Source organism: Molothrus aeneus, unplaced genomic scaffold (genome assembly GCF_037042795.1).
Source record: "Molothrus aeneus isolate 106 unplaced genomic scaffold, BPBGC_Maene_1.0 scaffold_30, whole genome shotgun sequence".
Lineage (NCBI taxonomy): Eukaryota > Metazoa > Chordata > Aves > Passeriformes > Icteridae > Molothrus > Molothrus aeneus.
Genome location: NW_027098964.1, coordinates 2009776 through 2036649, shown reverse-complemented (window position 1 = coordinate 2036649; position 26874 = coordinate 2009776). Strand labels below are relative to the sequence as shown.

At 60.0% G+C, this 26874-nt stretch overlaps 2 protein-coding genes across 2 annotated transcripts; one reads left to right on the top strand and one right to left on the bottom strand.

Moving 5' to 3' along the window:
• Nucleotides 1-5415: 5415 nt before the first annotated feature.
• On the top strand, nucleotides 5416-20483 carry AHNAK (AHNAK nucleoprotein). Its single transcript, XM_066570591.1, has 6 exons — nucleotides 5416-6593; nucleotides 7092-7475; nucleotides 7698-12368; nucleotides 12531-15551; nucleotides 15705-16907; nucleotides 17283-20483. The coding sequence occupies exons 1-6, from the start codon at nucleotides 5454-5456 to the stop codon at nucleotides 20166-20168; spliced, it is 13305 nt and encodes a 4434-aa protein (XP_066426688.1). The 5' UTR covers nucleotides 5416-5453; the 3' UTR covers nucleotides 20169-20483.
• A 2056-nt stretch (nucleotides 20484-22539) lies between these two features.
• Nucleotides 22540-24891, bottom strand: B4GAT1 (beta-1,4-glucuronyltransferase 1). The gene is made up of 3 exons (XM_066570858.1): nucleotides 24837-24891; nucleotides 23265-24793; nucleotides 22540-22970 (listed from the first exon to the last, which is right to left on the bottom strand). Exons 1-3 carry the CDS (start codon nucleotides 24889-24891, stop codon nucleotides 22779-22781), a joined length of 1776 nt encoding a protein of 591 aa, XP_066426955.1. The 3' UTR covers nucleotides 22540-22778.
• Between the last annotated feature and the right edge of the window lie 1983 nt (nucleotides 24892-26874).

Below are 26874 nucleotides of genomic sequence, written 5' to 3'. Positions count from 1 at the left end.
GCCGGACCCGGTGGAACCGGTCCGGGACCCTCCCGGAGCCGCGCGGGGCCCGCGCCCGCGGGACTCTCGCTCCAGCCGGTCCGACCGGTACCGGCCGCGGGCCCCGCCCGCGCCTCCTCCTCCTCCTCCTGCTCCTGGGGTTTCTTTCCCAGCTTCTCCCCCTTTTTTCCCCCAATTTTCCCCAATTTTTCCCTCATTTTCCCAATTTTTTCCCATTTTCCCCCATATTTTCCCCCATATTTTTTTCAATTTTTTCCCCATTTTCCCCCCATTTTTTCCCACTTTTTCCCAACTTTTTCCACATTTTCCCCCCATTTTCCTCCCATTTTTTCCATTTTTCCCCCCATTTTTTCCCATTTATTTTCCCTTTTTTTTCCCCCCATTTCCCCCCCCCGCATTTTTCCCCCCATTTTTTCCCATTCCCCCCCGTTTTTTGGGGAGCTTTTCCGGGATTTGCTGTTTCCTGCGGGGGTCCCCGGGACCCCCCCAATTTGGGGATTCCCCCCCCCCCCCTTCCAAAATCCGGGTCTGGCCCCGGGCGGGGAGTTAAAAAATGGGAAAAATGGGGAAAAAATGGGAAAAAAAGGGAAAAACTGGGGGAAAACTGGGGAAATAAATGGGAAAAAATGGAAAAACTGGGGGAAAACTGGGGGAAAATGGGGAGGTGGGGGAGGGGATTGGGGACCCCCCTTTGGTGACAGCGACAGCGGAGGCGGCACCGGGGGGGCCCCAAAACCCCAAATCAGCCCCGGGGGGGGGGGGGGGTCCCGGTGCCCCTGGGGAGCCCCGGGTGACCCCGGGGGGGGAGGGGCGGGGGTGACCCCGGTGACAGCCCCTCCCCCCCCTCCCCTCCCCCCCCCGTCCCTCTGCGGCTTTTTGGGTGCGGGGGGGGGGGGAGGGGGGGGCACTAAAAATACCGCGGGGGGGGGAGGGGGGGCGCACGTGGTTTGCACCCCAAAAATAGCGCGGGGGGCGCGGGGGGGGCGGCGCTGCTGGGGGGGGAGGGGATCGTGTGACACCCCCCCCCCCCCCCCCCCCCCGCCCGCGAGGAAAAATGGGGAAAATGTGGAAAAAACGGTGAAAAAGCGGTGAAAAATGCGGATTTCGGCCCATTCCTGGCGCGGGTGCCGCTCCCAGCGCTCGGGGCCGCTCTGAGTCACCCCCGGGCCCCCCCCGGGTCCCCCCCCCCGCTCTGAGTCACCAACCAGTTTGGCCAACGCCGCGCGGAGCCTTCGGAGCCTTCCAGAACCTTCCGGGCCCGCGGCGGCCCCGGCGGGGGCACCCCCGGCACGGGGGTGGGGGCGGGGGGGGGCACCGGCAGCGCGCGACCCCCCCCGCGTGTCCCCGCCCCCCCCCCGGTGTCCCAGCCCCCTCCCCCCCCCCGCATCCCCCTCCTCGTTGTTTTTTTTTTTGGGGGGGGGGGTTGTGCAAAAACAAAATTCCCCGGAATTGTCTAAAAACGGAGAAATTCCCTCAGAATTTCGGGGGGTGGGGGGAGGGGTCAGTTGACAGGTGACAAGGGAGGGGTGGCAGGGGACAGGTGACACCCCCCCCCCGCCCCCCCCCGCTGCCCCGCCCTTCCCGACCGGAATTCCCGCGAATCCCAAAAATCCGCGGGCTCCGCGCTGGCCCTGGGGACATCGGGGGGGCCCCAAAGTGTCCCCAAAGCGTCCCGGGGGTGTCCCCGTGTCCCCACCGTGTCCCCACCGTGTCCCCACCGTGTCCCCACCGTGTCCCCGTGTCCCCCCAGGCCGGGAGGCGTCACCGGAGCCGCCGCGAGGTTCCCGAGCGAGGCCCGAGGATTCCAGGGGCGGATCCGGGACCGGCACCGGGGCCCGCCAAGGTCAGCGGGGCCACCCGGGCCCTCCTGGGACCCCAGACCCACCCTGACCCCGCCCCCAGCCCCACCCTGACCCCAGCCCCACCCTGACCCCGCCCCCAGCCCCACCCTGACCCCAGCCCCACCCTGACCCCACCCCCAGCCCCACCCTGACCCCAGACCCGTGTCCAGCCCCAGACCTGTGTCCATCCACAGCCCCAGACCCGTGTCCAGCCCCAGTGTCCAGCCCCAGTGTCCAGCCCCAGACCTGTGTCCAGCCCCAGTGTCCAGCCCCAGTGTCCAGCCCCAGACCTGTGTCCATCCCCTCCTGCAGACCCCACAGCCACTGCCCTGACCCCACCCCCGGTGTCCAGACCCACCCTGACCCCTGACCCCTGACCCCTTGTCCAGCCCACACCCGGTGTCCAGTCCCTGACCCGGTGTCCGGCCCCACTGACCCCAGCCATGCCCAGCCCCGTGTCCATCCCCGTGTCCATCCCTGCTGCCCCCTGACCCCTGACCCCTGCCCCCTGACCCCTGCTGCTGTCCCGGCGCAGATGGAGCCCGAGGAGACGCGGGAGCTGCTCCTGCCCAGCTGGACGGGCAGCGGCTCCCACGGCATCACCATCGCCCAGACCGACGACGGCGTCTTCGTGCGCCGCGTGCAGCAGAACTCGCCCGCCGCGCGCATGGGCGTGGTGCAGGAAGGTGGGCGGGGCACACCTGGGGGCTCTGGGCACAGCACCTGGGGGCTCTGGGCATGGGCGTGGTGCAGGAAGGTGGGCAGGGCACACCTGGGGGCTCCCGGCACACCTGGGGGATCGGGGCATGGGCACAGCACACCTGGGGGCACCTCAGGAGCTTCTGTCTCAGTCCCTGTGGGTGCTGACCCCTGGTTCAAGCGTTTCGGGTTCAAATCCTGAGGGTTTGGGGGTTAAAATTGGAGTTTTGGGGGTTTGGGGCATCCTGGTGGCGTCTCAGGAGCTTCTGCCTCCTCTGGCGACCCCGCGGGCACCCGGGTGGGGACAGGGCCCCCTTCCCTCAGAGTTTTGGGGTTCAAAATGGGATTTTTGGGGTTGTTTGGTCCATTTTGGTGGCGCTCAGGAGCTTCTGCCTCCGTGCCCGTGGGCGATGACCCCGGGGTCGCTCGGGTGGGCACAGGGGGTCCCTCCCCATGTCCCCCCTCCCCAGCCCCTGACCTGGCTGTCCCCTGTCCCCAGGGTCCCTGGGGTGGCCATGGAGGTGTCCCCAGCCCCTGTCCCCTGTCCCCAGGGTCCCTGGGGTGGCCATGGAGGTGTCCCCAGCCCCTGTCCCCTGTCCCCAGGGTCCCTGGGGTGGCCATGGAGGTGTCCCCAGCCCCTGACCCGCTGTCCCTGTGGGTCCCTGGGGTGGCCATGGAGGTGTCCCCAGCCCCTGTCCCCAGGGTCCCTGGGGTGTCCCCAGCCCCTGTCCCCTGTCCCCAAGGTCCCTGGGGTGGCCATGGAGGTGTCCCCAGCCCCTGTCCCCTGTCCCCAGGGTCCCTGGGGTGGCCATGGAGGTGTCCCCAGCCCCTGACCCGCTGTCCCCCGTCCCCTCGGTGTCCCCAGGGGATCAGATCGTCGGCGCCACCGTTTACTTTGACAAGCTGCAGTCGGGGGAGGCGGCGCAGCTGCTGCAGAGCCTGGGCCAGCACACGCTGGGGCTGCGGCTGCAGCGGCGCGGGGACCGCTCGCCCACGGCCGGACACGGCTGCGGCCACGGCTGCGGCCAGCTGGACTTGGTGCCCGGCAGCCCCGAGGTCGTGCTGGTGAGTGAGGAGGAGGAGGGCGAGGAAGGAGGAGAATGGGGATGAGGGTGAGGATGATGAGGATGAGGATGAAGATAACGATGAAGATGACATGAGAACGGGGGTAAATGAGGATGAGAATGGTGGGGAGGAGGAGGATGAAGATGAGGATGAAAATGATGAAGATGAGTATGAGATGAGGATGGGGAGGAATGAGGATGAGGATGGTGGGGAGGATGAAGGTAAGGATGAAGGTGAAGATGATGAGGATGGGGGAGGATAAGGACACGATGAGGAAGAGGATGAGTACAAGGATGGGGAAGAGGATGAGGATGAAGATGATGAAGATGAGGATGAGATGAGGATGAGAATGGGAAAGAGGATGAGGATGGGGATGAGGAAAGAGGAAGAGGATGGGGATGGGCATGAAGAGGATGAGGGTGATGATGATGATGAGGATGATGATGGCACATGGAGGCAGCCGTGTCCCTCTCTCACCATCTCCGTGCCCCGCAGAGCGGCGACGATGAGGATGAGGATGGGGATTAGGACAAGGACAGAGATGGGGATGAGGATGAGGATGAGGATGATGATGATGAGGATGATGATGGGCGCGGGCAGGCAGCAGTATCCATCTCTCACCACCTCCGTGCCCCGCAGAGCGGCGACGATGAGGATGAGGAACAGGATGAGGATGGGGATGAGGATTAGGACAGGGACAGAGATGGGGGTGAGGATGATGATGATGAGGATGAGGATGATGATGAGGATGATGAGGATGATGATGGGCGCGGGCAGGCAGCAGTATCCATCTCTCACCACCTCCGTGCCCCGCAGAGCGGCGACGATGAGGAGTACCGGCGCATCTACACCACCAAGATCAAACCGCGGCTCAGGTCCGAGGAGGGCCCCGAGGCCGAGGGGACGCAGAGCAGAACCATCACGGTCACCCGCAGGGTCACCGCCTACACCGTGGACGTCTCCGGCCGCGACGGCGACCTCGCCCTCGCCGACGTCCGAGCGGGGCCGGGCCACCCGCCCGGGACACCTGAGGGGCTTCACCTGAGCCAAATTCCCGCTGGAGAAACTGGAAAATCCCTGCCGGGCTGGAAGGGCGCCGGGGCCTCGCCAGCGTCGCCGCGGGTGGAGGCCAACGGACAGTTTGGGGAGCTGGACGGGTCCCTGCCCGTGGCCGGAGGGGCTCCGTGTCCCCACGGGGAGCTCAGCGGCTCCTCCCCAGTGGACGTGGGGAAAGTCAAGATCCCGACGTTAAAAATCCCCAAATTCGGGTTCCAGGCTGGCGGTGAAGCTCCGGCCCCGCAGGTGGACGTCACCGCCCCGGTGCCGCAGGTGGACGTGGCGGTCAAAGGTGCCACCAAGGTCCCCTGCCCTCCACTGGACGTAGAGGTTCCAGCCACGGATGGCGCCAAGGGGAAAATCAAAATCCCGCACTTGACCTTCCCCAAATTCACTGCCCAGGGCGACGGCGGCGCCGCCGTGGATGCCCCCAAGGGCGTGGCCGTCCCCGAGGGCGTGGCCGTCCCCGAGGTGGCCCTGGAAGGAGAATGGAAAGGCCCCACCTTCAAGAAGGTGGAAACGCCCCAAATTTCGCTGTCGGACGTGAACCTGAACCTGAGGGGCCCCAGAGGGGAAGGGGACCCCAAAGGCCTCGGCCCCAAGGGGCTCCAGGTGGAGCTGAAGGGTCCCCAGGTGGACGTGGCCGGGCCGGGGGGCGGCCTGAAGGGCGTGGAGGTGGACGTGAAGGGGCTGAAGGGAGGAGTGGACGCGTCCGTGCCCACCCTGGGGGGCGAAGTGAGGGGGCCACAGCTGGACCTGAAGGGGCCCCAAATTGGGGTGGGGGTGCCCGAGATGAGCATCAAGACCCCCCAGGTGTCCGTGCCCGACGCCGACCTGAGCCTCAAAGGGCCCGGAGCGAGGGGAACTCTGGATGTTTGTGCCCCAAAACTGGAAGGGGAACTGAAGAGCCCCGGGCTGGACATCAAAGGCCCCAGAGTGGAGGTGGGGAGCCCAGAAATGGAGATCCAGGGGCCCGAGGGGAAACTGAGGTTCCCCAAGCTGAAAATGCCCAAATTTGGGGTGAAGGGAGAGAGCCCCAGCGCCGAGGTGACCCTTCCCAAAGGGGGGGTGGACGTCTCCTGCCCCAAGGTGGACGTCAGCGCCCCGAGCGTGGACGTCAAAGGCCCCAAGGTGGACGTTGAGGCGCCCGAAGTGGACGTGCACGGCCCCGAGGGGAAATTCAAGATGCCCAAATTCAAAATGCCCAAATTTGGGATGCCTGGGGTGAAAGCAGAAGGTCCAGAGCTGGACGTGAACCTCCCAAAGGGCGGCGTGGCGGTGTCCGGCCCCAAGGTGGACGTTGAGGCGCCGAGTTTGGACATCCAGGCCCCCAAAATCTCCGTGCCGGACGTTGGGGTGACCCTGAACGGCGCCAAGGCCAGCGGCGACCTGGACGTGTCCGTGCCGGGTTTGAAGGGCCCCGAGCTGGAGATCAAAGGGCCCAAAGTCGAGGTTGAAGCGCCAAATTTGGACGTCCAAGGCCCCGAGGGGAAACTGAGGTTCCCCAAGATGAAAATGCCCAAATTTGGGGTGAAGGGAGAGAGCCCCGAGCTCGAGGTGACCCTTCCCAAAGGGGGGGTGGACGTTTCAGGTCCCGGCGTCGCCGTTGAGGTCCCCGGCGTGGACCTGAAGGGCCCCAAGGTGAAGGTGCCCGAGGTGGGCGTCAAAACCCCCCAGATCTCCATGCCCGACATCGACCTGAGCCTCAAAGGGCCCAAAGTCAAGGCAGATTTGGACGTTTCCACCCCAAAACTGGAAGGGGAGCTGAAGACCCCTGGGCTGGAGATCAAAGGGCCCAAAGTCGAGGTTGAAGCGCCAAATTTGGACGTCCAAGGCCCCGAGGGCAAACTGAAGTTCCCCAAGATGAAAATGCCCAAATTTGGGGTGAAGGGAGAGAGCCCCGAGCTCGAGGTGACGCTCCCCAAGGGGGAGGTGGACATCAACGCCCCCAAGGTGGACATCAATGCCCCCAAAGTGGACATCAATGCCCCCAAAGTGGACATCAATGCCCCCAAGGTGGACATCAATGCCCCCAAAGTGGACATTTCGGCCCCCAAAGTGGACATCAATGCCCCCAAAGTGGACATTTCGGCCCCCAAAGTGGACATTTCTGCCCCCAAAGTGGACATCAATGCCCCCAAAGTGGACATCAGTGCCCCCAGGGTGGACATTTCCGCCCCCAAAGTGGACATCAGCGCCCCCAGCGTGGACGTGGAAGGGCCGGAGGTGAAAGGGAAAGGCCTCAAGTTCAAAATGCCCGAACTCAACGTTCAGACCCCCAAAATCTCCATGCCCGATGTGGATCTGGGCTTGAAGGCCCCGAAAATCAAAGGGGACCTCGGAATTTCTGGGCTGAAGGGCCCGAAAATCGACGTGAAAGGCCCCAAAGTGGACGTGGAAAGTGCCAAAATCGACGTGCAAGGTCCCAAGGTGGATGTGGAAGGTCCCAAGGTGGATGTGGACGTGCCTGAGGTGGACTTGGAGTGTCCAGAAGGGAAGATGAAAGGCCCCAAATTCAAGATGCCCAAACTCAACATCAAATCCCCCAAAATCTCGATGCCGGACGTGGATTTGAACCTGAAGGGACACAAAGTGAAGGGAGAGGTGGACGTGTCCCTCCCCAAGGTCGAAGGTGACCTCAAGGGGCCGAAGGTGGACGTGGAGGTCCCGGACGTCCACCTGGAGGGTCCAGAGGCCAAACTGAAAATGCCCAAAATGAAATTGCCTCATTTCAACGTGTCCGGCCCCAAAATGGAGGGGCCCGAGGTGGACGTGACCCTGCCCAAAGGAGAGGTGGACGTCTCGGGGCCGGAGGTGGACATTGAGGGTCCAGAGGTGGACGTTGGAGGAGTGGAAGGGAAATGGAAAGGTCCCAAATTCCGGATGCCCAAACTCAACATCAAATCCCCCAAAATCTCGATGCCGGACGTGGATTTGAACCTGAAGGGACCCAAAGTGAAGGGAGACGTGGACGTGTCCCTCCCCAAGGTGGAAGGGGAGTTGAAAGCTCCAGAAGTGGACATCAAAGGCCCCAAGGTGGACGTGGAGGTGCCCGGCGTGGATTTGGAGGGGCCTGAGGGGAAGATCAAAGGGCCCAAGTTCAAGATGCCCGAGATGCACATCAAGACCCAGAAGATCTCCATGCCCGACGTGGACATCAACCTCAAGGGCCCCAAGGTCAAGGGCGACGTGGACGTGTCCCTGCCAAAGCTGGAGGGTGACCTGAAGGGGCCTGAGCTGGACATCAAGGGCCCCAAAGTGGACATTGAGGCTCCTGATGTGGACATTCACGGGCCTGAGGGGAAATTCAAGATGCCCAAATTCAAAATGCCCAAATTTGGGATGCCGGGGGTCAAGGCAGAAGGCCCCGAGGTGGACGTGAACCTCCCGACAGGAAACCTGGATGTGTCCGGCCCCAAGGTGGACATTGAGGGGCCAGAGGTGGACGTGGAGCTGCCGGAGGGGAAGGTGAAGGGTCCGAAATTCAAGATGCCCGAGATGCACATCAAGGCCCCCAAGATCTCCATGCCCGACGTTGATTTCAACCTGAAAGGCCCCAAACTGAAGGGTGACATCGATGTTTCTGCTCCCAAGCTGGAAGGTGACCTGAAGGGGCCTGAACTGGACATCAAGGGCCCCAAAGTGGACATTGAGGCCCCTGATGTGGACATTCACGGGCCTGAGGGGAAATTCAAGATGCCCAAATTCAAAATGCCCAAATTTGGGATGAAGGGAGAAGGCCCCGAGGTGGACGTGAACCTCCCAAAAGGAGACCTGGATGTGTCCGGCCCCAAGGTGGACATTGAAGGGCCCGAGGTGGACATTGAGGGCCCTGAGGGGAAGGTGAAGGGCCCCAAGTTCAAGATGCCCGAGATGCATTTTAAGACCCCCAAGATCTCCATGCCTGACATTGATTTGAATCTAAAGGGTCCAAAACTGAAGGGGGACGTCGATGTCTCTGTACCAAAGCTTGAGGGTGACCTGAAAGGCCCCGAAATTGACCTGAAGGGCCCCAAAGTGGACATTGAAGCCCCTGATGTGGACATTCACGGCCCTGAGGGGAAATTCAAGATGCCCAAATTCAAAATGCCCAAATTTGGGATGAAGGGAGAAGGCCCCGAGGTGGACGTGAACCTCCCAAAAGGAGACCTGGATGTGTCCGGCCCCAAGGTGGACATTGAAGGGCCAGAGGTGGATGTGGAGCTGCCAGAGGGGAAGGTGAAGGGTCCCAAATTCAAAATGCCCGAGATGCACATCAAGGCCCCCAAGATCTCCATGCCTGACGTTGATTTCAACCTGAAGGGCCCCAAAGTCAAGGGTGACATCGATGTTTCTGCTCCAAAGCTGGAGGGTGACCTGAAGGGGCCTGAACTGGACATCAAGGGCCCCAAAGTGGACATTGAGGCTCCTGACGTGGACATTCACGGGCCTGAGGGGAAATTCAAGATGCCCAAGTTCAAAATGCCCAAATTTGGGATGCCGGGGGTCAAGGCAGAAGGCCCCGAGGTGGACGTGAACCTCCCAAAAGGAGACCTGGATGTGTCCGGCCCCAAGGTGGACATTGAAGGTCCAGAGGTGGACGTGGAGCTGCCGGAGGGGAAGATCAAAGGCCCCAAGTTCAAGATGCCCGAAATGAACATCAAGGCCCCCAAAATTTCCATGCCCGACATCGACCTCAACCTGAAGGGCCCCAAAGTCAAGGGGGGTGTTGATGTCTCTGCTCCAAAGCTGGAGGGTGACCTGAAGGGGCCTGAACTGGACATCAAGGGACCCAAAGTGGACATTGAGGCTCCTGACGTGGACATTCATGGCCCAGAAGGAAAATTCAAGATGCCCAAGTTCAAAATGCCCAAATTTGGGATGAAGGGAGAAGGCCCCGAGGTGGACGTGAACCTCCCAAAAGCGAACTTGGATGTGTCCGGCCCCAAGGTGGACGTTGAGATGCCGAGTGTGGACATTGAGGGCCCCGAGGGGAAGATCAAAGGCCCCAAGTTCAAGATGCCCGAGATGCACATCAAGGCCCCCAAAATTTCCATGCCCGACATCGACCTGAACCTGAAGGGCCCCAAAGTCAAGGGGGGCGTGGATGTCTCCGTCCCCAAATTGGAGGGCGACCTGAAAGGTCCGGATGTGAACATTAAAGGTCCCAAGTTGGATGTGGACGTTCCTGAGGTGGACGTTGAAGGTCCCGAGGGGAAGTGGAAGGGCCCCAAGCTCAAGATGCCCGAGATGAACATCAAGGCGCCGAAATTTTCTCTGCCTGATGTCGACCTGAACCTGAAAGGTCCCAAAGTGAAGGGAGACGTGGGCGTGTCTGCCCCAAAAATAGAAGGTGACGTGAAAGTGCCGGATCTGGAGGTGAAAGGACCCAAAGTGGACGTGGATGTCCCCGACGTGGAGCTGGAGTGCCCCGAGGGGAAGATCAAAGGCCCCAAGTTCAAGATGCCCGAGATGCACATCAAGGCCCCCAAGATCTCCATGCCCGACTTTGATCTCAACCTGAAGGGCCCCAAAATCAAGGGAGACGTGGATGTGTCCGTCCCAAAAATTGAGGGAGATTTGAAGGCCCCAGATGTCGACATCAAAGGCCCCAAGGTCAATGTTGATCTCCCCGACGTGGAGCTGGAGTGCCCCGAGGGGAAGATCAAAGGCCCCAAGTTCAAGATGCCCGAAATGCACTTCAAAACCCCCAAAATCTCCATGCCCGACATCGACCTCAACCTGAAGGGCCCCAAACTCAAGGGGGATTTGGACATTTCTGCTCCGAAACTGGAAGGTGACCTGAAGGGCCCAGACGTGGACATCAAAGGTCCCAAGGTGGACATCGAAGCCCCAGAGGTGGACATTGACCTCCCCGAGGGGAAGGTGAAGGGCCCCAAGTTCAAGATGCCCGAGATGCACTTCAAGGCCCCCAAGATCTCCATGCCCGACTTCGATCTGAACCTGAAGGGCCCCAAGGTCAAGGGTGACGTCGATGTGTCCGTGCCGAAGCTTGAAGGGGACCTGAAAGGGCCGGAGGTGTCGCTGAAAGGTCCCAAAGTGGACGTTGATGTCCCCGATGTGGAGCTGGAGTGTCCAGAGGGGAAGATCAAAGGCCCCAAGTTCAAGATGCCCGAGATGCACATCAAGGCCCCCAAGATCTCCATGCCCGACATCGACCTCAACCTGAAGGGCCCCAAAATAAAGGGGGACGTCGATGTCTCTGTTCCAAAGCTCGAGGGTGACCTGAAAGCCCCAGACATCGACATCAAAGGCCCCAAAGTCAATGTGGACCTCCCCGACGTGGAGCTGGAGTGTCCTGAGGGGAAGATCAAAGGCCCCAAGTTCAAGATGCCCGAGATGCACATCAAGGCCCCCAAGATCTCCATGCCCGACGTTGATTTCAACCTGAAGGGCCCCAAACTGAAGGGTGACATCGATGTTTCTGCTCCAAAGCTGGAGGGTGACCTGAAGGGGCCTGAACTGGACATCAAGGGCCCCAAAGTGGACATTGAGGCCCCTGATGTGGACATTCACGGGCCTGAGGGGAAATTCAAGATGCCCAAGTTCAAAATGCCCAAATTTGGGATGAAGGGAGAAGGTCCCGAGGTGGACGTGAACCTCCCAAAAGGAGACCTGGATGTGTCCGGCCCCAAGGTGGACATTGAAGGGCCAGAGGTGGACATTGAGGGCCCCGAGGGGAAGGTGAAGGGTCCCAAGTTCAAGATGCCCGAGATGCATTTTAAGACCCCCAAGATCTCCATGCCTGACATCGACCTCAATCTGAAAGGCCCCAAATTGAAGGGTGACATCGATGTTTCTGCTCCAAAGCTCGAGGGTGACCTGAAAGCCCCAGAGATTGACATCAAGGGCCCCAAAGTCGATGTTGATCTCCCCGATGTTGATTTGGAAGGCCCTGAGGGGAAGATCAAAGGCCCCAAGTTCAAGATGCCCGAGATGCACATCAAGGCCCCCAAGTTCTCCATGCCCGATGTTGATTTCAGCCTGAAGGGCCCCAAAGTCAAAGGTGACATCGACGTCTCTGTCCCCAAGCTGGAAGGGGACCTAAAAGGCCCCGAAATCGACATCAAAGGCCCCAAAGTGGACGTTGATGTGCCAGACGTGGACATTCACGGCCCAGAAGGAAAAATAAAATTCCCCAAATTCAAAATGCCCAAATTTGGGATGCCTGGCGTCAAGGCAGAAGGCCCCGAGGTGGACGTGAACCTCCCGACTGGAAACCTGGATGTGTCCGGCCCCAAGGTGGACATTGAAGGGCCAGAGGTGGACATTGACCTCCCCGAGGGGAAGGTGAAGGGCCCCAAGTTCAAGATGCCCGAGATGCACATCAAGGCCCCCAAGATCTCCATGCCCGACATCGACCTGAACCTGAAAGGCCCCAAACTGAAGGGGGACATCGATGTTTCTGCTCCAAAGCTCGAGGGTGACCTGAAAGCCCCGGAGATTGACCTGAAGGGCCCCAAAGTCGATGTTGATCTCCCCGATGTTGAGTTGGAAGGGCCAGAGGGGAAGATCAAAGGCCCCAAGTTCAAGATGCCCGAGATGCACATCAAGGCCCCCAAGATCTCCATGCCCGACGTCGATTTCAGCCTGAAAGGCCCCAAAGTCAAAGGTGACATCGACGTCTCTGTCCCCAAGCTGGAAGGGGACCTAAAAGGCCCCGAAATTGACATCAAAGGCCCCAAACTGGACATCGAGGCACCTGACGTGGACATTCACGGCCCAGAAGGAAAAATAAAATTCCCCAAGTTCAAGATGCCCAAATTTGGGATGCCCGGGGTCAAGGCAGAAGGCCCCGAGGTGGACGTGAACCTCCCGACAGGAAACCTGGATGTGTCCGGCCCCAAGGTGGACATTGAAGGGCCAGAGGTGGACATTGACCTCCCCGAGGGGAAGATCAAAGGCCCCAAGTTCAAGATGCCCGAGATGCACATCAAAGCTCCCAAGATCTCCATGCCCGACGTTGATTTCAACCTGAAGGGCCCCAAATTGAAGGGAGACGTCGACGTTTCTGCTCCAAAGCTTGAGGGTGACCTGAAAGCCCCAGACATCGACATCAAGGGCCCCAAAGTCGATGTTGATCTCCCCGACGTGGAGCTGGAAGGGCCAGAGGGGAAGATCAAAGGCCCCAAGTTCAAGATGCCCGAGATGCACATCAAGGCCCCCAAGATCTCCATGCCCGACGTTGATTTCAGCCTGAAGGGCCCCAAAATCAAGGGTGACATCGATGTTTCTGCTCCGAAGCTGGAGGGTGACCTGAAGGGGCCTGAACTGGACATCAAGGGCCCCAAACTGGACATCGAGGCACCCGACGTGGACATTCACGGCCCAGAAGGGAAAATCAAAATGCCCAAATTCAAGATGCCCAAATTCGGCTTTTCTGGGCCCAAAGTGGAAGGCCCCGAGGTGGACGTGAACCTCCCCGAGGCCGAGGTCAGCATTTCGGGTCCAAAAGTCGACGTTTCTGTCCCCGAGCTGGACGTGGAAGGCCCCGAAGGGAAACTGAAGGGCCCCAAGCTGAAGAAGCCGGAGCTGCAGTTCAACGTCCCCAAGATCTCCATGCCCGACATCGACCTCAACCTGAAGGGCCCCAAACTGAAAGGCGACCTCGACGCTTCTCTGCCCAGCGTGGAGGGCGAGCTGAAGGGCCCCAAAGTGGACATCAAGGGGCCGGAGCTTGAGCTGGAGGGGCCGAAGGTGGACCTGGAAGGAAAAGCTAAAAAATCCAGGTTTAAACTCCCCAAGTTTGGCTTTTCTGGCCCAAAAGTTCAAAGCCCCGAGGTGGATGTGAAGGTTAAGAAGCCTGAGGTGGAACTGTCCGGCCCGAAAGTGGAGGTCCAGGCTCCGGATTTGGACGTGCAGGGGAAATCCAAGGGCTCCAAATTCAAAATGCCTTTTCTGAACATTTCTTCACCCAAAGTGTCGATGCCGGACGTGGAGCTGAACCTGAAGGGGCACAAGATGAAGGGGGAGTTTGACCTGTCCACCCCCAAACTGGAAGGGGAGCTGAAGGGTCCTGAGGTGGACATCAAGGGCCCCAAGGTCAACGTCGAGGCCCCCGACGTGGACGTTCACGGCCCGGAGGGGAAAATCAAAATGCCCAAGTTCAAAATGCCCAAATTTGGTGTTCCTGGGTTTAAAGGGGAGGGGCCAGAGGTGGACGTGAACCTGCCCACAGGAGAACTGGACGTGTCCGGTCCCAAAGTGGACATTGAAGGTCCGGAGGTGGACATTGAGGGGCCCGAGGGGAAGATCAAAGGCCCCAAGTTCAAGATGCCCGAGATGAACATCAAGGCCCCCAAGATCTCCATGCCCGACATCGACCTCAACCTGAAGGGCCCCAAAGTCAAGGGGGACGTGGACGTGTCCCTGCCCCAGGTGGACCTGAAGGGACCCAAGGTGGACGTGGAAGTTCCCGCCGTCAATGTCGAGGGTCCGAAAGGGAAAATCAAAGGCCCCAAATTCAAAATGCCCGAGATGAACATCAAAGCTCCCAACCTGTCCATGCCGGACCTGGACCTCAACCTGAAAGGTCCCAAGGTCAAAGGGGGGCTGGACGTCGATCTGTCCGCACCAAAAATCGAAGGGGACCTGAACTTGCCGGACGTTGACATCAAAGGCCCCAAGGTGGACATTGAAGGGCCAGAGGTGGACATTGAGGGGCCCGAGGGGAAGATCAAAGGGCCCAAGTTCAAGATGCCCGAGATGCACATCAAGGCCCCCAAGATCTCCATGCCCGACGTTGATTTCAACCTGAAGGGCCCCAAAGTCAAGGGTGACATCGATGTTTCTGCTCCAAAGCTGGAGGGTGACCTGAAGGGGCCTGAACTGGACATCAAGGGCCCCAAAGTGGACATTGAAGCCCCTGATGTGGACATTCACGGGCCTGAGGGGAAATTCAAGATGCCCAAATTCAAGATGCCCAAATTTGGGATGAAGGGAGAAGGCCCCGAGGTGGACGTGAACCTCCCAAAAGGAGACCTGGATGTGTCCGGCCCCAAGGTGGACATTGAAGGGCCTGAGGTGGACATTGAGGGGCCAGAGGGGAAGGTGAAGGGCCCCAAGTTCAAGATGCCCGAGATGCATTTTAAGACCCCCAAGATCTCCATGCCCGACATCGACCTCAATCTGAAGGGCCCCAAATTGAAGGGGGACGTCGATGTCTCGGTCCCCAAGCTGGAGGGTGACCTGAAGGGCCCCGAAATTGACATCAAGGGCCCCAAAGTCAATGTTGATCTCCCTGATGTGGAGCTGGAAGGGCCAGAGGGGAAAATCAAAGGCCCCAAGTTCAAGATGCCCGAGATGCACATCAAGGCCCCCAAGATCTCCATGCCCGACGTCGATCTCAACCTGAAGGGCCCCAAAGTGAAGGGAGATGTGGACGTGTCCCTGCCAAGCGTGGAAGGAGACCTCAAAGGGCCAAAGGTGGATGTGAAAGGCCCTGAATTCGATGTTTCTGCCCCAGATGTTCAAATTGAGGGCCCTGAAGGGAAAATCAAAGGCCCCAAGTTCAAGATGCCCGAGATGCACATCAAGGCCCCCAAGATCTCCATGCCTGACTTTGATCTCAACCTGAAGGGCCCCAAATTGAAGGGAGACGTCGACGTTTCTGCTCCAAAGCTTGAGGGTGACCTGAAAGCCCCAGACATCGACATCAAGGGCCCCAAAGTCGATGTTGATCTCCCCGACGTGGAGCTGGAAGGGCCTGAGGGGAAGATCAAAGGCCCCAAGTTCAAGATGCCCGAGATGCACATCAAGGCCCCCAAGATCTCCATGCCCGACGTTGATTTCAACCTGAAAGGCCCCAAAATCAAGGGTGATGTGGACGTGTCCCTGCCAAAGCTGGAAGGGGACCTGAAGGGGCCTGAAGTGGACATCAAGGGCCCCAAAGTGGACATTGAGGCCCCTGATGTGGACATTCACGGGCCTGAGGGGAAATTCAAGATGCCCAAATTCAAAATGCCCAAATTTGGGATGAAGGGGGAAGGCCCCGAGGTGGACGTGAACCTCCCAAAAGGAGACCTGGATGTGTCCGGCCCCAAGGTGGACGTTGAGATGCCGAGTGTGGACATTGAGGGGCCAGAGGGGAAGGTGAAGGGTCCCAAGTTCAAGATGCCCGAGATGCACATCAAGGCCCCCAAGATCTCCATGCCCGACATCGACCTCAATCTGAAAGGCCCCAAAGTGAAGGGCGATGTCGATGTTTCCCTTCCCAAAGTTGAAGGAGACCTGAAAGCCCCAGACTTCGACATCAAGGGCCCCAAAGTCGATGTTGATCTCCCCGATGTTGAGTTGGAAGGGCCAGAGGGGAAGATCAAAGGCCCCAAGTTCAAGATGCCCGAGATGCACATCAAGGCCCCCAAAATCTCCATGCCCGACGTTGATTTCAACCTGAAGGGCCCCAAACTGAAGGGTGACATCGATGTCTCTGTCCCCAAGCTGGAAGGGGACCTAAAAGGCCCCGAAATTGACATCAAGGGCCCCAAAGTGGACGTTGATGTGCCAGATGTGGACATTCACGGCCCAGAAGGGAAAATCAAAATGCCCAAGTTCAAGATGCCCAAATTCGGCTTTTCTGGGCCCAAAGTGGAAGGCCCCGAGGTGGACGTGAACCTCCCGACAGGAAACCTGGATGTGTCCGGCCCCAAGGTGGACATTGAAGGGCCAGAGGTGGACATTGACCTCCCCGAGGGGAAGGTGAAGGGCCCCAAGTTCAAGATGCCCGAGATGCACATCAAGGCCCCCAAGATCTCCATGCCCGACATCGACCTGAACCTGAAGGGCCCCAAGGTCAAGGGTGACGTGGACGTGTCCCTGCCCAGCGTGGAGGCAGAGCTGAAAGGGCCCGAGGTCAACGTCACTGGCCCCGAGGTGGCCATCGAGAGCCCCGAGGGCAAATTCAAACTGCCCAAGTTCAAGATGCCCAAATTCTCCATGCCTGGGTTCAAAGGGGACGGGGTGGACGCTGACCTGACCCTCCCCAAGGGTGACGTGGCCATTTCAGGCCCCAGCGTGGACCTGGAGGCTCCTGAGCTGAGCGTGGACGGGAAAGTCAAAGGTCCCAAATTTTCCATGCCCGAGATGCACATCAAGGCCCCCAAGATCTCCATGCCTGATGTCGATTTCAACCTGAAGGGCCCCAAAGTGAAGGGGGACGTCGATGTCTCTGTTCCCAAACTCGAGGGTGACCTGAAAGCCCCAGACATCGACATCAAAGGCCCCAAAGTCGATGTTGATCTCCCCGACGTGGAGCTGGAAGGGCCTGAGGGGAAGATCAAAGGCCCCAAGTTCAAGATGCCCGAGATGCACATCAAGGCCCCCAAGATCTCCATGCCCGACGTTGATTTCAACCTGAAGGGCCCCAAAGTCAAGGGTGACATCGATGTTTCTGCTCCAAAGCTGGAGGGTGACCTGAAGGGGCCTGAACTGGACATCAAGGGCCCCAAAGTGGACATTGAAGCCCCTGATGTGGACATTCACGGGCCTGAGGGGAAATTCAAGATGCCCAAGTTCAAAATGCCCAAATTTGGGATGAAGGGGGAAGGCCCCGAGGTGGACGTGAACCTCCCAAAAGGAGACCTGGATGTGTCCGGCCCCAAGGTGGACATTGAAGGGCCAGAGGTGGACATTGAGGGGCCAGAGGGGAAGGTGAAGGGTCCCAAGTTCAAGATGCCCGAGATGCACATCAAGGCCCCCAAGATCTCCATGCCTGACGTCGATTTCAGCCTGAAGGGCCCCAAAATCAAGGGTGACATCGACGTCTCTGCCCCCAAGCTGGAGGGGAACCTGCAGTGCCCGGATGTCGACCTCAAGGGCCCCAGAGTGGACATTCAGGCACCGGACGTGACCCTGGAAGGGCCCAAGGTGAAGATGCCCGAGATGCACATCAAGACCCCCCAGATCTCCATGCCCGACATCGACCTCAGCCTGAAGGGGCTGAAGGTCAAAGGCGACGCTGACCTGCACGGCCCCAGGCTCGAGGGGGGCCTGAAGGGCCCCGAGATCGACATCAAAGGCCCCAAAGTGGAGCTCGAGGGCCCAGCGGTCGACGTCGATGGTCTGGAGGGGAAGGTGAAGCTGCCCAAAATGAAAATGCCCAAATTTGGCTTGAAGGGCGAAGGTCCCGAGGTGGACGTGAACTTGCCAAAGGCCGAGGTGGATCTGTCTGGGCCCAAGGTTGATCTCAGCCTGCCAGAGGTCAACGTTGAAGGTCCGGAGGGCAAAGTGAAAGGCCCCAAACTGAAAATGCCTGAAATGCACGTGAACGTCCCCAAAATCTCCATGCCCGAGATAGACTTGAACCTGAAAGGCCACAAAACCAAGGGCGGCTTTGACATTTCCACCCCAAAGGTGGAAGGTCACCTGAAAGGCCCCGAGGTCGACCTCAAAGGCCCAGAATTTGGGGTCAAAGGCCCTGAAGTTGACATTGAATGTCCTGACGTGAACGTCGAGGTTCCAGAAGCCAACATCAAAGCTCCCAAGTTCAAAAAGTCCAAATTTGGGTTTGGGATGAAGAGCCCCAAGGCCGAGGTGGATTTACCTGAGGCCGAGCTGAACGTGGAGTCACCCGAGGCCCACCTGTCTGCGAAGGGCAAGAAGAGCAAGTTCAAGATGCCCAAAATCCACATGAGCGGCCCCAAAGTGAAGGGCAAGAAGGGGGCGTTCGAGGTCAGCGCGGCCGGGGCCGAGCTGGACGCGGAGCTCAGCGCCACCGGCCCCGACGTTGCCGTGGGCGGAAACGTGAAATCCCCCAAGGGCAAGAAACCCATGTTTGGGAAGATCTCCTTCCCGGACGTCGAATTTGACCTGAAATCGCACAAATTCCGCGGGGAGGCCTCGGCGGGGGCCCCGAAAGTCGAGGGCGACCTGGAGGTCAAGGGCGACCTCAACGTGGACATGGAAGGCCCCGAGGTGAACCTGAAGAGCCCAAAACTGAAACTGCCCGGGGTCCAGGTGGGCGCGGGGGGCGCGAAGGTGGGGGGGGAGCTGAAGGGACCCCCCGGGATCGGCGTCGAGGTGAAAGGACCAAAAGTGAAAGGTGAATTCGGCGTGAGCGGGGCACAACTGGAAGGTCCCGAGGTCAACCTGGGATGGCCCAAGGGGGGCAAAACGGGTTTGGGGCTGGAAATGCCGGACGTGAGCTCGGAGGTGGACGTGAAGCTCAAAGGGCCCCAGATCTCCGGAGCTGAGCTGGAGGGGAACCTGAAAGGACCAAAATTAAAGGGAGATTTGGACATTTCGGGCTCCGTGGAAGGGCCAGGGGTGGGCCTGGACCTCGGCGGCCTCGGGGGGAAGGTGAAGCTGCCCACGGTGAAGACCCCGACCCTGGAGGTCCAGGGCGGCAGCCCCTGCTCCGTCCAGTCCCTGGGGGCCAGCCTGGACCTCCAGGGGCCCTCGCTGGACGTCTCTGGCCTGGATGTGGATGTCAACACGAAAGGACCAAAGTTGAAAGGAGAGGTTGGCGTCAAATCCCCCCAGGTGTCGGCGGACGACGCCGGTTTTGAGATTTTGGGGGGCACCATCAAGCTCCCGTCGCTGAAGCTGCCCCAGTTCAGCATCTCCAGCCCCGGAGGGGACGCGGGGCTCACTCTGGAGGGGCCCCAGGTCAAGGGGGGGCTGGAAGGCCCCGAGGTGGAGCTGAAAGGGCCGAAATTCTCCTCGCCGGACGCTGAGCTGAGGCTGAAAGGACCAAACGTGGACGTGGCCGGTGATATCAAAGGGTCAAAGGTCAGCGTGGACGCCCCTCACGGAGGGGTCGGCGTCCACCTGGAGGCTCCGGCCATGGAAGTGTCCGGCTCGGGGCTGAACCTCAATGTGAAGGGGCCGAAGGTCAAAGGTGGGGTTGAGGCCACACCGCCATCAGTCAGTGCCGCTTCCGGAACCTTCCACGCCTCCTGCCCCAAGCTGGGCGCCGAGGGCGGCCAGGTCAAGGTGTCCTTCCCCAAGCTCCGCATGCCCAAATTCGTCTTCTCGGAGCCCGAGCCCAAGGGCCGCGAGGTCGGCGTGGACGTCGAGTTCCCCGAGGCGGAGCCGGACGAGGCCGAGGCGCGGCTGAAGAGATCCAAGCTCAAGATGCCCAAATTCAACTTCTCCAAGCAGAAAGGCCGGGCCGGCGGCGGCGGCGGCGCCGCCCTGGGGTCCCCCGAGGCCGCGTCCGGCTCGGCGTCCGGCTCCAAGGCCAGCCTGGAGGGCGAGCTGGAGGCCGAGGCGCCCTCGGGCAAGGCCAAGTTCTCGCTGTTCCGCGGGAAGAAGTCGCGGCCGCGCTCGTCGTCCTTCAGCGAGGCCGAGCCCGAGGGCGCCCGGCAGCCCCGGGGCAAATTCGGGACCTTCGGGGGCATCGGCTCCAAGGGCAAGGGCAGCTACGAGGTGACCCCCGGCCACGAGGACGGCGCGAGGTCGCCCCAGGCCGCCCGGCTCTCGTCGTCGTCGTCGTCGTCCGAGGGCGGCGCCCGCGCCGGGGTCCGGCTGCCCGAGCTGGAGCTGGCGGTGGCCAAACGCAAGGAGTGACCACTGGGGTGGTCAGCGAGTGACCACCGGGAGGTCATGAATGACCACTGCAGGAGTGACCACCTGGAGGTCATGAATGACCACTGCAGGAGTGACCACCTGGAGGCCATGAGTGACCACCTGGGATGGCCACCAGGAGATCATGAGTGACCACCTGGAGGCCATGAGTGACCCTTGGGTGGTCATGAGTGACCCCTGGAGTGGTCAGCAGTGACCCCGGGGGGGGTTGTACATAGCCCTGCCCCGAGGGACCCCCACGTGTACAGAGTGGGGGGGAGGGGCTGGGGGTCCCCCCCTCCCCCCGGATTTTGGGGTCCCTCCCCCCCCCCCCCCGTCAAGAGCTTCTCACTTCTTCTCTCCCAATTTATCTTTTTTTTTTTTTTTTTTTGATATTTTTATTGGGGTTTATTTTTGTGTCCCCCGTTTTTTTTCTCCTCCTCCTCCTCCCCAAAATATTTTCAGTGTTTGGTTCGTGGAAATGTGGAAATTAATTTTTTTTCCCCTCCATTTTAACCTTTTTTTTTTTCTTTTCTTTTTTCTTTTTTTTTTTTTTTTTTTTTTTTTTGCGGGGCTGGAGGTTCTGCTGGGTCGATGGATTTATTCAAAATTTGGGGTTTGTTTTAGTTTGTGAAAGAAATGAAACCAAAACTGTGGATTTTTTATTAAAAAAAACCCTATCCAAAACCATATTAAAAAACAAAGCAAAAATATGGATTTACCTAAAAAAAGGAACCAAATAAAATGGAATTACTAAAAAAAAAACACAAAGTAAAAATGTGGATCCATTAAAAAAAAATTGGAAAAATTAACATAAAAATCAGTTAAATAAAAGAATTGACAGAGGAAAAATTGGGTCTGTTAAGAAAATAAACCAAAGAATGTGGATTTATTGAGCAGAATAAACAAAAAAAGTGGATTTATTACTAAAATAAACAAACATATGGATTTATAATTAGATAAACCAAAACCATGTATTTATTAATAAAATAAACCAAAATATGGATTTATTAATAAAATAAACAGCAAAAAAGGATTTATTAATAAAATAATCCAAAGAAAATGTATTTATTACATAAAATAAACCAAAAAATATGGATTTAACACATAAAATAAACCAAAACCATGGATTTATTACTAAAATAAAGCAAAACCATGGGTTTGTTATTAAAAATAAACAGAAGAACGTGGGTTTATTATTAAAAATAAACCTAAACCATGGATTTAATACTAGAAACAAACCAAATAAACCAACTGTGACCTCTGGGATGGATCAGTGTCCCCTGAGCTGGGAAATTCCATCCGTGGCACAAGACCCGGAGCTCGAATGACTCCAGCAGGACGAAGCCAGCCCAGAGCTGCTCCCGAGGGCTTATTTTTACTTTATTTTCATTTTATTTTCCTTTTTTTAAGCTGTTTTATCGCTGTTTTTGTTGTATTTGTTACATCCTTTGTACTATAATTTGATAAATTTCCGTCTCGTTTATCCCCAAAGTTTAAAAGGATCGTCCAGGGTAAAGTTTTGTTTGTGAGGAATTTTTTTTTTGGGGGGGGGAATTTTAAATAAATTAAATTAAAAATAAAAAATTAAAAAAAAAAATAACCCTCAGAAAATGGAAGAAACCTTTTCCCTTTGCAGCACTTTAACGCCGATTAACGGGAGAAAATCCGGGGTGGAAAACGCAAATAAAATTTGTTTATTAACCGCGACTTTGGTGCACTTTGGCTCATTTTGGGCTCCAATTTGGGGATTTTTCGCTCCAATCGGATCCTCCCGTTGGATTTGGGGGTCCCAACCCCCCCCCAACCCCAAAATTTGGGATCCTGTCCCCTCTCCCATCTCGAATTTCAGGTCCCCTCCCCCCACCATGGCTCCACCCCCTCCCAAATTTGGGATTTCCCCGCCTCCTATTGCCCCTCCCCCCCAGGCCCTTTCTGCCCCTCCCTCTCCCCAAAAATCCCCCCCACACTTTGGTTCTCCCGCCCGCGGGGGGCGCTGCTGCGCATTCCCCCACAAAATGGCGGACCGGAAGTCGGCCATGTTGCCCTGGTGCACGACGGGTGCTGTAGTCCCATAAACCACAACCACTTCCGGCCACGTCCTTCCGATGCACGATGGGAACTGAAGTTCAAATTTCGAGGGAGAAACGGAAGTGGCCTGGCGGCCATGTTTTTCCGAGGCATCATGGGAGCTGTGGTTTTTAAATAAGGGCGGAAGTTCGGCCATGTTGGCACCCGATGCATGCTTGGAGCTGTAGTTTGCTGCCGTAAACAACCCAGGCGGGGTCTTGGCCTCGTGCGCTGGGTTTTACTGGTCCGGACTGGGGGCAGCTGCTTGCCCCGCCCCCGTGACATCACCCACACAGAGGCATCATGGGTAGGTGGCCAAATTTACTGAGGGACGGTCACGCCCAGGTCCAGGGGGTGTCCAGGTGTCCATGGAGGGTCCCCAGATGTCCACTGGAAAGTCCTCAGGTGTCCCAGGTGTGTCTCCAACTCCGTCAGGAGTCCCCAGGTGTACAGGACAGGTCCTTCATGTGTCCATTGGGAGGTTCCCAGGTGTCCCCGCTGTCCCCAGGTGTGTATGGGGGGTTCCCAGGTGTGCTCAGGTGCTCAGCAGCGCCGGTCAGAGTTGGGATATTTCAGTTTGAGCCCCCGTTTGAACTCCCGGAAGCGCTGGCGGTTGCGGCCCAGCTCGGCCTCGCGCCCCTCGTGGAACCCGCCCGGCTCCTTCCAGCCCCGGTGGGTGACGAAGGCCCCGTCCAGCACCGCAAACCGGAACCCGGCCACGTGCAGCTCGCAGGCCTGGCCGGGCAACGGGGGGTCAGGGGGCCACAGAGAGACCCCAGAGACCCCCCAAATCCCACAGAGACCCCCACAGAACCCCCCAAGACCAGAACCCCCAGCCCCTATGGCCACCCCATGGTCACCCTACAGCCACCATGCCCACCCCAAGGCCACCCCATGACCCCTGAGGCCACCCCAATGTCACCATGACCACGCCATGACCCCCAAGGCCCCCATCCCCACCCCACGGCCACCATGCCCACCCCAAACCCCCTCCAACGCCCCAAACCCCCCATTCCCCCCGTCCCCGACCTGGCTGATGCGGTTGAAGCCGTACTGCAGGAAGCCCTCGTCGAAGGGGGGCACGCCGCGGGCGGGGGCCACGTAGAACGGCTCCCAGGGGTCCCTCCAGGGCACCTCGTAGGCCACGCGCAGCCGGGGGGGGCCCGGGGGGGCCGGGGGCAGCCCCCGCCAGCGGCCGAAGGCGGTGGGGGCCTGGCAGGGGGGGCAGAGCCCCCCGTAGAACGGCCGGGCCTCCCCCGCCCCCCAGAGCCGCAGCAGCTCCGCCTTGGAGCCCGGGGGGGGCCCCGAGCCCCGCAGCTCGAAGGCCGGGAGGACAAAGAGGGCCCGGGCCCAGGGGGGGGCACCGGGGGCCTGGGGGGCGCTCGGGGTGTTCGGGGCATTCAGAGCGTGGGGGTCACTCCGGATATGGGGGGCACTCTGGTTATGGGGGTCACTCTGGGCATGGGGGGCACTCAGAGTGTTGTGGTCACTCCGAGCATTGGGGTCACCCAGAGTTTTGGGGTCACTCAGGCTATTGGGGACCCCCGAGGTGTTGGGGACCCCCAGCCCATCAGGAGCCCCCAAAGTTTTGGGGTTCCCCAAATCCCCCTGAGCCCCCCCATTTTTAGGGTCCTGTTCCCCCCAGTCTGGGGGCTCCCGTCCCCAGTTTTTGGGGTCCTGTTCCCCCCAGTTTTTGGGGTCCATCCCGCCCTGTCCCCCCCAGTTTTTGGGGTCCAGGCCCCCGCTCCGCAGCAGCTCCAGGAACCCCTCGCGCAGCCCCGGGCTCGGCTCCACGTCCGCGTCCACCATGAGCACGAAACGCCCCCAGAATTGGGGCGGGGGTCCCGGCCCGGGCCCGCCCCCCGCCGCCCCCTGCCAGGCCACGTTCCTGAGCAGATTCCCGGGGTACGGCACCCCCAAAGCGTAACTGGGCGGGTCGGCGGCCGCCAGCCGGGCCAGGGCCCCCCGGCACCCCCCGGGCCATTTCTGGGGGGGGCTCTGGGGGGGTGGGACTCGGGGCGGGGGTCCCGCCGCCCCCTGCACCACCTGCAGCCTGAGCCGCCCCCTCAGGGCCCGGCAGGGCCCCCCCAGGGCCCCGAGCAGCTCCTGGAGCCCCCCCCGGGGCTCCCCAAACACCGCCAGGGACAGCGGCCCCCCCCAGGCGCCCCCCCGGGACCGGGACCCCCCCAGCGCCGCCGCCGCCCGCCCGGGGCTCCCGTGCGCCGCCAGCACCAGCTCGGGGCGGGGGGCGCGGGCCCAGCCCGGGGGCGCCCCCAGAACGTCCCAGAACACCCGGAACGACCCCGAGGCGTCCAGGACCCCCCTGGGCGGGCGCGGGAGCGGATGGGGGGCGCGGGAATGGTGGGGAGGGGGCGGCAGCGAGCGCAGGTAGAGGGTCTGGAGCAGGGCCAGGGCCCCCAGGAGCCACGCACAGCCCCCCAAAACACGGGCACGGGACATGGGGGGCACCGGGTGGCACTGGGGGGCACTGGGGGGATTTTGGGCACTTTGGGGGGCAGACTGGGGGGACTGAGCGCACTGGGAGCTACTGGGGCTCACTGGGAGGGGTCAGAGGGCGCACTGGGGGATACTGGGGGATACTGGGAGGATTCTGGGGGTCGCTGGGGCCGGCGCGGAGCCGGGACCAGTCCGGCATGGTGGGACCAGCACGGGGTTACTGGGACCAGCTCGGGGTTACTGGGACCAGCTCGGGGGTTGCGGGGCAGGGTCTGGGGGCAGTTCCGGGCGGATCGGGACCAGTTTGGGGTCGCTGGTGCCAGTTTGGGGTCACTGGGACCAGTCCGGGACTCACCGCGCTGCGCCGGGGCCGGGAGGGGCTGCGCATGCGCGGGGCGGAGGAGGCGGGGCCTCACACACAAGGGCGGGGTTATGCAGATTAGTCCGTGCTGCGTGATGGGCGCGGTTGCACCGCCAGGGGGCGCGGTTTGAGCGTTGTGGGCGTGGTTTCTGCGCCGGGGGCGGGACCCCCGGGACCCCAAATTCCAACAAATCCTCCCCAAATCCTCCCCAAATCCCCCAAATCTCCCCCAAATCCTCCCAAATATTCCCCAAATCCCCTCAAAGCCCTCCAAATCTCCCCAAATCCCCTCCAAATCCCGGTGTCCCCCCCAAATTCCGGCTCATTCCGATCCCTGGCTCCTCCCCTGGGGCTCCCCTGAGTTTTTTGTCCCCCCCGAACCCCCCCAAGTTGTCCCCATGTCCCCCCTCCCCAAATTTCCACCCCCTCCCCAAAGGAGCTGCCGCAGGCACGGGGATCTTGGGGGACACTTTTATTGCCGGGGGGACAATGGGGACGCGTTGGGGACATTGAGGATGCATTGGGGACGCGTTGGGGACGTTGGGGACTCGGTCCCATGAGCGGTGACGGTGCCCCCCTCCTTCGGGGACATCGGTGGCACTGGGGACGCTGAACAGGCTCAGTCCATGGGGTTGGGGACACATTTGGGGACATCGGGGTCTCAGGATTTGCCGCGGGTGACGAGCGGGTCCCGCGTCCCTTGGGGACATCGGGGACGTTGGGTCAGGCTCAATCCGGGGGGCTGGGGACACATTTGGGGACATCGGGGACATCAGGCCAGGATGTCCCTGGGAGGGTGCTGGGGACAGTGGGGACACTGAGGCACATTGTGCCTCAGCCCCAGGGCTTGGGGACATCATGGGGACATCATGGGGATACTGGGGACATTTTGGGGACATCATTAGGACACCACTGGGGACATTTTGGGGACATTATTGGGGACATCGTTGGGGACATTATTGGGGAAATGTGGGACAATATTGGGGACATTATTTGGGGTATTGGGGACATTCTTGGGGACTTTGGGGACATCAAGCCACATCGTGCCTCGGTCCCCCGCCTTGGGGACATTGAGGGTGACACCCACAAGGGGATGGGGGGGAGGGGACACAGTTTTGGGGGGCGGGACTCTGCCAAAAACGCAGAGCCCGAGGCTGGGGGGGGGAGGTGACAAAGGGACAAAGGGCTGGGGACAAAGGGACGGGGGGGACACGAGGGACGGTCCCCAGGCGTCCGGGCTGGGGGCGGGGGGGGCCACCAGCCCCCCCCCAATTACCTTAGAGACTCGTTACGAGTTAAATTAGCACGAGCGGCCCCAAAGGGGGGGCGGCAGAGGGGGCGGCCGGGCCGGGGGGCGCTGGCCGGGCGGGGTGACAATGACAATATGCCATACTGGGGGCAAGTCGCGTCACAGACTTCAGTTCAGAACGACGGGGCGCGCTGGCTTCCGGCTGCGGGCACGGGGACACGTCAGGGCCGGAGCAGGACACCCACACTGACCCGAAAACGCCCCAAAATCCACCCCAAAAACACCCCGAAACTGACCCGAAAACGCCCCGAAACTGCCCCAAAATCCACCCCAAAAACGCCCCAAAACTGCCCCAAAAACGACCCGAAACTGCCCCAAAAACACCCGGAAACTGCCCCAAAATCCGCCCCAACAACACCCCGAAACTGCCCCAAAAACACCCCGAAACTGCCCCAAAATCCGCCCCAAAAACACCCCGAAACTGCCCCAAAATCCACCCCATAAACACCCCGAAACTGCCCCAAAAACACCCCGAAACTGCCCCAAAATCCACCCCAAAAACACCCCGAAAC

Coding starts and splice junctions, on each gene's coding strand:
- AHNAK (XM_066570591.1), top strand. CDS start 5,454: ATGAGCATCAAGACCCCCCAGGTGTCCGTGCCCGACGCCGACCTGAGC. Junction 6,594..7,091: donor TGACGCTCCCCAAGGGGGAG/GTGGACATCAAC, acceptor CAAGGTCCCAAG/GTGGATGTGGAAGGTCCCAA. Junction 7,476..7,697: donor TGGACGTCTCGGGGCCGGAG/GTGGACATTGAG, acceptor AAAGGCCCCAAG/GTGGACGTGGAGGTGCCCGG.
- B4GAT1 (XM_066570858.1), bottom strand. CDS start 24,891: ATGCCGGACTGGTCCCGGCTCCGCGCCGGCCCCAGCGACCCCCAGAAT. Junction 24,794..24,836: donor CGACCCCCAGAATCCTCCCA/GTATCCCCCAGT, acceptor GACCCCTCCCAG/TGAGCCCCAGTAGCTCCCAG. Junction 22,971..23,264: donor GCTTCAACCGCATCAGCCAG/GTCGGGGACGGG, acceptor TTGCCCGGCCAG/GCCTGCGAGCTGCACGTGGC.